General features: G+C 44.3%; 1 protein-coding gene across 2 annotated transcripts; it reads left to right on the top strand.

Moving 5' to 3' along the window:
* Positions 1 to 91: 91 nt before the first annotated feature.
* On the top strand, positions 92 to 8,022 carry LOC128629273 (uncharacterized). Of its 2 annotated transcripts, none has more exons than XM_053676601.1 (3): positions 92 to 2,631; positions 3,633 to 3,941; positions 4,063 to 8,022. In XM_053676601.1, exons 1-2 carry the CDS (start codon positions 1,965 to 1,967, stop codon positions 3,707 to 3,709), a joined length of 744 nt encoding a protein of 247 aa, XP_053532576.1. In that variant the 5' UTR covers positions 92 to 1,964; the 3' UTR covers positions 3,710 to 3,941; positions 4,063 to 8,022. The 2 variants fall into 2 exon arrangements, 1 of the variants encoding a protein (XP_053532576.1); XR_008393609.1 differs by having other exon boundaries at positions 2,156 to 2,286.
* The last annotated feature ends 3,739 nt before the right edge of the window (positions 8,023 to 11,761 follow it).

Below are 11,761 nucleotides of genomic sequence, written 5' to 3'. Positions count from 1 at the left end.
TATATATATATATATATATATATATATATATATATATATATATATACACACACACAAACAAAATTTGGAGATCTTTTTAAATCCCTTGCCAGACTCATAGTCATAATGACACCACACACCTCAATAGCAAAGGGGACACCAGACACTAGATATGAGAGGGGTATAAAGAAGACCGGTTCCTCCTGCACTCCCTAAGCAGGTTCTAATCACTGGAACCCAATCTTCAACACCTGATTCTAATTTTATGGATTTGAAAGTGTGATAAATATAGGGGTGTACTTACCTTTTCCATGTGACCGATCTGTTTTTTGTTCATTTAAATTGTGATAATTACTACAAAATGTCAATTTTATGCATCATTTGATGGATTTTTATGGATTTTTATAATTTTATTCATTTTATCATTTTATTGTCCCAATATGTAAAAAACAAAACAAAAAAAAAAGGCCCCAAAATTTCCATGGGGTGTGCTCATATTTTCACATGATACATAATTATATGTAGTGAGTGAGTTAAAGTAGTGAGTGTACAGCTTGTATAACTGTAAATCTGCTGTCCCCTCAAAATAACTCAACACAGCCATTATTGTCTAAACCGCTGGCAACAAAAGTGTGTACACCCCTAAGTGAAAATGTCCAAATTGGGCCCAATTAGCCATTTCCCCTCCCCGGTGTCATGTGACTTGTTAGTGTTACAAGGTCTCAGGTGTGAATGGGGAGCAGCATGTTAAATTTGGTGTCATCGCTCTCACACTCCCTCATACTGGTCACTGGAAGTTCAACATGGCACCTTGTGGCAAAGAACTCTGAGGATCTGAAAAAAAGAATTGTTGCTCTACATAAAGATGGCTTAGGCTATAAGAAGATTGTCAAGAGCCTGACACTGAGCTGCAGCACGGTGGCCAAGACCACACAGCTAGTTAACAGGACAGGTTCCACTCAGAACAGGCCTCGCCATGGTCGACCAAAGAAGTTGAGTGCACGTGCTCAGCGTCATATCCAGAGGCTGTCTTTGGGAAATAGACGTACGAGTGCTGCCAGCGGTTGCTGCCATTGCTGCAGAGGTTGAAGGGGTGGGAGGTCAGCCTGTCAATGCTCAGACCATACGCTGCTAACTGCATCAAATTGGTCTGCATGGCTGTCGTCCCAGAAGGAAGCCTCTTCTAAAGATGATGCACAAGAAAGCCCGCAAACAGTTTGCTGAAGACAAGCAGACTAAGGACATGGATTACTGGAATCACGTCCTGTGGTCTGATGAGACCAAGATAAACTTATCTGGTTCAATTTGTCTTTGTACTCCTCACCTGGTTGCCGCCACACACTCTTGACACCATCTGAACCAGATAAGTTCTGGTTCACGCTCTGAGGCGCTTGTGCTAAACCACTACTATATATATGAAACGCAGAGCATGACATAATTCTGTGTACCGATAAGAAGCAGTTTGAGGCAGTTCAAACAGGCTTTGTTTCAGGGTCTTAGAAGATGTGCAGACAAACCTTGAACAGAAGAACATGTTTGTGTCGTAGAAGCGATTATTGACCCAGGCGAACAGTAACTGGAAAGTGTTTCTTTCTGGATTTTTTAGTTGAAACTAGTTTTATCACCGATTGTCAGATAGAAGCTGTAACTCTGCTTCCTTGTTGCTATGAGCTGTATACCCATTGCTAGATTAAACAAATTCCGGTATTCAGATTCAGTTTCGCTCTGGAATCGCTCGTTCACGCGACTACTCTTTGTGTTGCTAATTAAAGAGGCGTGTTCAGCTGAAATACATCAGTATTTATTAATTAAGAAATGCTGAGGCGGAAGCGTCAGTCCTTGTTGTGTGAAGACCGAGCTCGGTTAAAGACCTGCGAGTCTACCTGCGCGAGTCCACCGAGCAAGGACACCACACATGCTGCTATGTATACTTTTTTTTCTTCTCCCTTTTTTCCTTTTGCTGTTACCTGTTTACACACACTAACATGTGTCATCAGTATATCCCTGTTATTTGCCACAGGCGCAGACCATGGCATTCTCCCAGAAACCTATGCAACTTGGACAACCTACGCTCTCTGAATGTGGCCTCTGCAGGTTCCCTCTCATTCTCAGTCGGACTTTGGAACTGCCAGTCTGCTGTCAACAAGGCAGATTTCATTCCTGCTTTTGCAACCCACTCCAACCTCAGTGTGCTGGCTCTGACTGAGACCTGGATCCATGCCGAGAACATTACCACACCAGCTGCCCTGGCCTCCAACTTCAACTTATCCCATACCTCACGCCCCAACAGACGAGGGGGTGGTACAGGTTTGCTTCTCTCCAAAACATGGAAATTTACCTGTCTTTCTCCCTCTTGCTCATATACTTCCTTTGAATTTCATGCTGTTACAGTCACTGACCCTGCCAAAATGCACTTTCTTGTTGTTTACCGTCCTCCGGGTCAACTGGGGAAGTTCATTGATGAATTTAACACGCTACTGTCCACCATCCCAGATGATAGAGCTCCTCTTCTGGTCCTGGGTGATTTCAACATTCATTTAGACAAGCCACATGCAGCTGACTTTCTTGCTCTCCTTCCCACATTTGACCTCAAGCAGCTCACCACACCAGCAACCCACAAAGCCGGCAAACAGCTTGACCTCATCCTCACACGTAATTGCACCACACATAATCTTCTCATTACTCCTCTCCACAACTCTGACCATTTCTTTATCCAGTTCTCTATTTCTCTCCCCTCACCCCCTTCACTGTCTCCTCCCTCTACCTCTTTTCGTCGCAATTTTCGCTCCCTTTCCCCCTCACATTTCTCCTCCGTTGTTACAACCTCACTTCCTTCCAATAGCCACCTTTCCTCACTTGACTTAAACACCGCAACAGACATGCTATGTTCCACTCTGACATCTTCTCTTGACAGCATATGCCCCCTAACCTCCAGACCTGCTCACACATCACCCTCTAGTCCTTGGCTCTCAGAAGCTCTGTGTAACAACCGAGCCAAACTAAGAGCATCTGAAAGGAAATGGCGCAAATCAAACAACCCAAATGACCTAACCAATTACCAGACACTACTCTCCTCTTTGTCCAATAGCATCTCCACTGCTAAAGCCACATACTACCAAGAGAAGATTGGTAGTTCTCCCAACACCCGCATTCTCTTCAAAACCTTTTCCGCTCTTCTCTGTCCCCCTCCTCCCCCTTCCCCTACCTCTCTCACTGCAGATGACTTTGCCACTTTCTTTTCCAACAAGGTTACATCAATCAGGAACCAGTTCTCAACCCCAGACATGCATAGACCGGCTCCTCCTCCATGTAACTCCCAACTGACTTCCTTCTCTCCTCTCTCAGAGACTGATGTCTCTAAACTCCTCCTCTCTAGCCGTCCCACAACCTGTCCTCTTGACCCTATCCCTTCTCACCTTCTTCAGTCCATCTCTCCCACACTATTACCTGCACTCACACACATCTTTAACACATCCCTCTCTACTGGCACATACCCTACCTCATTTAAGCAGGCCCGGGTTACCCCACTGCTTAAAAAACCATCACATAACCCTGCTGTATTTGACAACTACAGACCTGTTTCCCTCCTGCCTTTTCTTTCCAAAACTCTTGAAAGAGCCGTTTTTAATCAGCTCTCCAATTTTCTCAAACAGAACAACCTCCTGGACACCAAGCAGTCCGGCTTCAAGAGCAACCACTCCACGGAGACTGCTCTGCTTTCCGTCACTGAAGCCTTACGACTAGCAAGAGCAACCTCTAGATCATCTGTCCTCATCCTACTTGACCTCTCTGCTGCTTTCGACACTGAACCATCAGATCCTCCTGTCAACTCTCTCCAGCCTGGGCATCACTGGAACGGTTCTGCGCTGGGTGGAATCCTATCTCTCTGACAGATCCTTCAAGGTATCATGGAGAGGAGGTATCTCTGAAACTCAGCAACTCACAACTGGCATTCCACGGGGGTCAGTTCTGGGTCCACTATTCTTTTCTATCTACACTACATCTCTAGGGCAGGTGATTGAGTCTCATGGCTTCTCATATCATTGCTATGCTGATGACACCCAGCTCTATTTGTCCTTCCAGCCTGACGATCCATCTGTCTCTGCACACATCTCTGCTTGCCTGTCGGACATCTCGGTCTGGATGAGGGAACACCATCTTAAGCTTAACCTGGCAAAATCTGAGCTTCTTGTCATCCCAGTCTGTCCCTCAATCAACCACAACCTCACTGTACAGCTCAGCTCACTCACACTCATGCCAACCAGGATGGCCAGGAACCTTGGGGTGATTCTTGATGACTGCTTGACCTTTACAGACCACATCTCAACAACTGCAAGGTCCTGTAGGTTCATCCTGTACAACATCAAGAAAATCCGACCCTACCTTACCGAACAGGCTACACAGCTACTAGTCCAGGCTCTTATCTCTAAACTGGACTATTGCAACTCACTGCTTTCAGGCCTCGCAGCCAGCTCCATCAAACCCCTTCAGATGATTCAGAATGCTGCAGCGCGCCTCGTCTTCAACCAGCCCAAGAGAACCCATGTCACAACCCTCTTCATCTCCCTCCACTGGCTTCCTGTAGCTGCCCCCATCAAATTCAAGGCCTTGATGCTCACCTACAAGACCTTGTCAGGAACAGCACCCTCCTACCTCAACTCTCTCCTGAAGGCCTATGTTCCATCACAGAATCTGCGATCGATTAGCGACCGACGTTTAGTAGTTCCCACTCAGCGTGGCACAAGGTCCCTTTCCAGAACCTTCACACTAACTGTTCCTCAGTGGTGGAATGAACTTCCAATCTCAATCCGGACCGCAGAATCTCTCACCATCTTCAAAAAACAGCTAAAGACCCTCCTCTTCCGTGAACAACTAACTAACTCATTTAAAAAATAAAAAAAAATTTTTTTTAAAAACCATTATATATATTTGCACTTTCCACCTCTACTCTGTGCACTTTGCTTCTTCTGGAATTTATGGATCTTGTATAGTAGCAGACCGCCTGTGTTCAATGATAGAATAACCATTATGTGTCTACGTGACGAGGGGACATATGACATTGTGTGGGTAGCACTGTTGGCAATGATTCTTATGACCAAAGGTGATACAGAACGGTTTACAGAGTTTATGCCAATATCTTGACATATGGGCTTTTAACTACTAATTGTGGTCCAATCTGCAGCAATAGTCTACTAAAGAACTTCGCGGGTTTATGTGGGACCTATAGAAATCACGTCACCGTAGGCATTTAGTATCTTCACCACGATCAGCTAAATACCAAATTTGGATAAAAGTGTGTGCGTCATGCACTCTTTCTGCCGCAACATCGTGATTGATCAATAAGTCTTCCACCCAATAAACTCCAATATCGCGCTTTGGTTTATCTTTCCAGCTTAAGGGTCTACCCCCGGACCCCCAGTGTTGTCGGGAATGGTCCCAGTGATTTGTGAGTTTATTTCTATGACAGGGTTTACTAACACATACCACCTATACCAGGAGAAGGGTGCACGATTAGGAATAGGTTTGTAGGTCTGTGGTCAGGGAGCTTTGGGGCATAAGAGGTGAGGTAGCAAAGTCACGTTGTCTAACCTCTGTCCTGGTCACGTGGCTATATAGTACACACTAATGAAGTTCAGTCGTCCTAAGAGTACAGTTTCCGTGTCGTCAACATTTTCTCCAAAAACTACATGTCCATGATTTCACAGGCTACTAGATACTATTTGGTGTCTTATGTTGTGTAACTACAAGGAACTGGTATGAGAATGTGTGTTTGAATGCAGTGTGTCATGTGTGTGGGTGTGTACATGCAGATCGTCGCACGCGAGCGTCGGTCCTCCTAGAGGCCTCTTGATAGAGAATCACTTTCTAGTCCTCCTGTTACAGTCCCATCTTCTCCAGCTCATTGCTCAGCTATGGAACTCTCCTACAGTGGCTGGCATGCATCCACATGACTATCTGGCTGACCTTTACCACAGAGTGAGTGACACAAAGGATCTAGAATGGCCCCGACCACTGTGGCTTGTTCCACCTGGTCCTGCGGAAGTCCTTGATCATGATCCACTCTCCGGGCTTCAGATCATGCAGCAGGCCCGTGGCTGGAGCTGGAAATGCTGCCTTTAACTGCTTATGGTTAGAGTGCAGAGCAGACGACAGGGTTGCACAGTAATTTAACATTGCATCATCACATGCTGCAGCGTCAGGAAGAGGAGCTGTCACAGGTCCAATTCCTGTGTGTCTCCCAAACAGTATCCCAAAGGAGCTAAGCCCATCCTAAGCCTGCTTCAGAACAGCATTTGCTCAATCTGTTTTTTAGTGTTCCATTTTCTCTCTCTACTCCCTCACAACTAGCTGGATGATATGCACAGTGCTGCTTTAAGTCAATACCCAAATATTCACCCACCTACTTAAGGGCATGGCTCATAAACGGTGTGACATTATCACTGTTTTGTCCTGTTTGGATGTAGGGACATGGTCTTCTCTACCTTCAAAACTCAACCCACGTTATGAGTTGCGCAAACAGCATGAACAATTTTTTTTGAGTAATTAGAGAAACCAATGCTTTACCACAGCTATCATTCCCCCATTTGACGCATGGTCCCTGCCATGCGCCAACATTGAAGACAAGGACAGCCCTGGCGGCTCCGCTAAACTCCGTCAACAACCGTTCAGCCTGCTTTGCGCCACACAACCTTTTCCTCATCTGCGTAGCTCATGCTTGGAGGTCTGAAAGCTGTACAGAAGGAGTGATTATTTTCTTTTGAGTTTTGGAACCATATATGCAGCTGCTTGCTTTGCTGCACTGTCCGCTCGAGCATTTCCTAGGAAAACAGGGTCTAATTTGTTAGTGTGTGCATTACATTTGAATACTGCAATAGTTTTGGGAAGTAGGACTGCATCCAGCAGCTCAGAGACTAGTTTGTGGTGGGCTATGTGTGTTCCTGAATTTGTCAGGAAGTTCCTGTGTCTCCAAATTGTTCTAAAATCATGTACTACCCCAAAGGCATATCTACTGTCTGTGTAGATATTTACTGACTGTCCCTCAGCATGTCTTCATGCCTCTATTAGGGCGTACAGTTCAGCTGCTTGTGCTGAAAAGTTTGAGGGGAGACTTGACTTGACAGACCGTCTCGTTTGCGGTTACTACTGCATAGCCAACTCGATTTTTACCTGTCTCTTGGTCACGTGACGCTGATCCATCCACAAAAAGGATCAGATCTGGGTTTTCCAGTGGAACATCCTTCAGGTCAACTCTAGGGGAGCAGAGCTCGTCAGTCAGTACAACACAATCATGTAGTTCCCCGTCTTCCTCTGTTGGAAGGAGAGTAGCAGGGTTAAGGAGAGTACATTGTTTTATAGTGACATTTGGCATATCTAGTAGAACTGTGTTATAGCGCAGCCACTGATTGGTGGACAGGTGTGAGGTTCAAGCATTACACTCATCAAGCATGACAAGCATCAACACATCATGTGGAACCAAGAGGTTCAATTCTGGGTAACCTGCCAGGTTTCTGGATGCCACCACAGCTTTCTCTGCTGTTGCTATTGCATGTACACATGGGGGAAACTGCAGCGACTGGATCCAACTTACCTGAGAAGGAGCTGTCCAACCTGTCGCATATGCCAGCTCTCTGAGTGGTGCTTCTAGAATGGAATAGTTTAGAATGAAAGTTCTGCGATACAAACACATACCTAGGATAGAGAGAACTTGTTTCTTTATGAGAGGCTTGGGAATCTTCTGGATTGCAGATACTCTTTCAGCGGAGAGTTTCTTTCCCTTTGCAGAAATGTCATGCCCTAGAAATCTCACTTCTTGTTGTATATGCTGACATTTTGGCTTTTTGTCCCTCCTTAACGAGATGTTGCAACAATTTAACGGTGTCAGTTTCACACTGTGCCTTGGAGAAAGCGTTAAAGGTGCTAAGCTGTCCTTTAGCATTTGGTTGTATATCATTGATGACTCACAATACCCCTAACACAAGCGAGTGAAAGTGTAAGGACGTCCGTCAAATATGAATGCAAACTGAAACTGTTTTTATCAAGAGATATACTGAAAAATGCATTAGCTAAATATATGACTGAAAACCATTCGCTATTTGCTGGAACCTGGCTTAATGTAGTGTAAGAATTTGGCACATCTGGAGCGCTCGGTTTTACTGCTGTATTAACCGCTTGCAAATCTTGTACAAATCTCCATTCATTAGGTTCTAGGTTTTTTTTTTTGCTTCTCACACTGGAAATATTGGAGTGCACACTGACGAATCAGGACAGGGAACAATGAACCCTGCTCTTAGTAGTGAATTAAATACTGGCCTAATTCCCTCAATAGCTTTTGGTTTAAGAGGGTATTGAGATTGTCTGGGCCTAAAGTCAGATTGTGCACTTCTAATCAGGCCTACGTCATGTTTCCCTTGGGCGCACAGCCCAAGAGGCACCTTCTTCAAATGTGGGTGTATCTCTAGGGGTGTGGGGCTTGTCTCAAGGTTCAGAAACATTCCCTTGTCATGACATATTACATCCAGGTTAACCTTGCTCATTTCCTGAAAGAATTTTTTATAGACTCCTAGCGTTGGGCTGTACCACGTTGGAGGTGGGTTTCTGTTCCCAATCTGTAATTTTCCCAATCTCACATAATCTGACCCACAGTCCTCACGTCTTTCCACTGTTTGTTCTTTATTTTAGCTAATGCGACATGGGGTGCTGATTCTGGGACAAAAAATATATGCGACTGCGTGTCATTCAATTTGACTGAATATGCACGAAATTTGCCACACCAATATAGGTACAGCTCTTCACTTTCTGGTATATCCATAAACCATTCTTTCTCAAAATTAAAGTCTCTTCCTTCATGCACTTGCGCTGTGCAATGAAGGGCAGAGGGCAGCATAAAATCAACATAGTTGTCGTTCATCTTATCATGTGCCAACGTCAACAAACGAGCACAGGCTCTAGGCTTGTTATGCATGGACCATTGATAAACACAGAGCACTGTTTCTCAAACAAATGGAGTTCCCAAGATGAGTCATCAGTTATTGTTACTCCCTGAGGTGAGGACATAATGTGTGTTTTACAGTTAAATTTTAAGTCCCTGCCCAGCAGATTGACTGGACATGAACACGAAATTAGGAATTGATGGGTTACTCTTTTCCCATTTTCACATTCACAAACTAGCGTTTCAGAGAAACGTTCTAATACTGAATGTCCTTTTACACCCATGGAGTGTAGTGACCATGAACTCATTTTCGGGGAGTCTTTTAATTCGTAGTGTTTTATTACTGAATACGTTGCTCCTGAATCTACCCAAAATGGGACACTTTGCCCATTAACTACAAGAGATATACATGGTAACTGTGTAAAAGGAGAGGCATTATACTTTAAAAGGTTAAGGGTCATGACTGGTTCAGACATTTGTGAATTATCAGTCTGACTAATGTTGGATGTGGGTGTGTGCATATTTTCTTGTTCTTTGTGAGCTAACTGATAGTTTGGGTATCTGATGTCACCTCTTCTGTTCCCAGGTGCCTCACCCTTCCCTTAGCTCTGCCACTCATCTGGCCTCCTTTTGGTTCTGCTCTGGACAATCTCTTGCAAAATGTCCAACTTTTCCGCAGATAAAACATGTGAAGTTGTATCAATGGGGGTTGCCACCTGGCCTTCCTCGTCCGGTCCTTTTGGTTTTCCTCTCCTCTCCATTTTTCTTTCCTTTGCCTCTCGTAGGAGCTTCTCTGCATGGATTGCATACCTTTCCACTTGTATGAGGTTTCCGGTGTCCCAGGTGATACATTGTTGTTTGATTATAGCGGCAATTTCTGGTTTCATGCCATTCATAAAGCTGTTTCTGAGATGTGCCTCCCATGCTGTGATGGCCGCCTGCCTATCTGCCAGAGCGTCGGGTTTCTCCAAGCTTGAGTTTGCATCATGGACCTCAGTGAGCCTGGACAGGTACTGTGATACAGTCTCTGAATCTTGCTGCTTGCACTTTGCTATTTTTGTCATGTCCAGTTACACAGGAAAGGTGTTCGTCAGCCTCTGCTGGAGCGCCGTGATTTGCACTCTGTACCTTTTGTTGACTCCATCATCCCACTGTGGGTTGATCAGGCAGACATCGTTCTGTGGGAATTCATGTGACACCTTGACCCAGTCCGTGCAAAGTTTCGCCATGAGCAGTCGTAGTTCATGAGTGGTGGGTCTGAATTCTCTGCAGAATATTTGAAGCTCATTCCCGAACTTTTGTCCTCCTACTTCACGGAGCGCCGGCAGATGCGTCATGCTGCTCCTGATGTCCTCCAATGTCCAGGGTCTGTGAACTAGCATAGGGCCTCCTTCTCTGGCCACTTCTAGCATTGGGGCATTTACCACAGCGTGCACTGTCCCTTCTCTGTCCGATTTTGTTGGTCGGAAGCCCTCAGGCAGCAATGTTGTTGGTCCCTTCACTTATGTAACGCCACCAGTGAAGATAGGATGGCTGGCGCATAGTTAGGTAGGGGTTGGTGGCTCAGTTCTGACAGGTTCGGATAGAGTGGCGTAGGCTGGGCCGCTTCATCGTGAGGAGGTGCCTCTGAAACTGCAGGTTCCTCCCTCCTTGCTGGCTGTGGGCGTCGCGGTGGGGGGTCCAGGTCGGGATCGGCTTTCTGCAATTTAGCACACTGAGAAACAGATGAGGGCCCTGCCTGTCATTTTTTCTCTCTTTTTTGTGCCTCGCTCTGCCATTCAGCAAATGCCTTCCAGTCAGCCAAAAACTGTACTTCTTCTTTTTTTTTTTTTTTACTTTTATCTCTCTTCTTTGCTTCCAAATTAAATTTCTGTTATTCTAACTGTCTGAGGCTAAAACTACCCTTTTCAGGAAAAGCACATTCTTTAACCCATACATCATATTGGTTCAAACATCCTTCCCCATAATTCACACGCATAAATGTGATATTAAGGTCAACATATGAACACCCTGTAGATACCATAGCATGTGTCACAGGATGTGCTTTGCTTCATGTTTTTCCCATATTTTTCTTTTCTTTTTTTTACAGCTTCTATAACTTTCAAAGTTTTAATCAATTTAACATGCTATGAAAATCAAATGAATATGCATTCTCGTGCTTAGACAGAAAAGGTTCAAAATGTGTGCCAAATCTCTAGACATTCAATTAATCATATAACCTATAGGTTCAATAGAGCAATCCTTAAGAATGTAAAAGAGTTTACCTGTGAGGGAGAGTCCACATACAGCAATTTGGTAGGGCTTACAGTTTTCTCTTCCCTTTTTTAAAAAAAAAAAAATTCTTTTTATTATTATTATTATTATTATTATTATTATTATTATTATTTTTTATCTCAGTAAAATTTACTTGTGCGTTAATTTGCCAAATATATCATGTACCGCTGATATGATGGAATCAGTCAATGGGGCATGCCACTTGATAATAACCCGCCGCAAAAATACTTCTTGCGCTTCTTAATAAGTACTCTCTTTACTTATTTATTGCTCGAAACAGACTCTTTCCGTTAGCAAATATTTTTACTGTTATTATCTTTCTCTCTCTTTATATATACCCAACGGTATATATCTTAGTTTTGAAGCTGTGATCTAAGAAACACCAATATCTCTGCCGTCGCAGAGTTGAAGTTCCGGGAACGTCTTATAAGAAATCGCCTCCATGTAATACTTCTCTCAATGTAATACGCGCATTTCTTACATCATTGACTCCCTTCCACACAGACAGCACTACACAATGACTTCATAAAATTCTAATTCTAAATTCTTGATGATTCCTACCAGTAAGTGGTAAGGCTG

This window comes from Ictalurus punctatus, chromosome 27 (genome assembly GCF_001660625.3).
Source record: "Ictalurus punctatus breed USDA103 chromosome 27, Coco_2.0, whole genome shotgun sequence".
In the NCBI taxonomy this organism is placed as follows: domain Eukaryota; kingdom Metazoa; phylum Chordata; class Actinopteri; order Siluriformes; family Ictaluridae; genus Ictalurus; species Ictalurus punctatus.
This window is presented reverse-complemented; position numbering and strand designations above follow the sequence as displayed.

Excerpts from the sequence above, each read along its gene's own strand:
- LOC128629273 (XM_053676601.1), top strand. The coding sequence starts at position 1,965 with ATGTGTCATCAGTATATCCCTGTTATTTGCCACAGGCGCAGACCATGG. Across the intron at positions 2,632-3,632 it reads GCTTGACCTCATCCTCACAC|AACAACCTCCTGGACACCAA; the intron begins GTAATTGCACCA and ends TTTCTCAAACAG.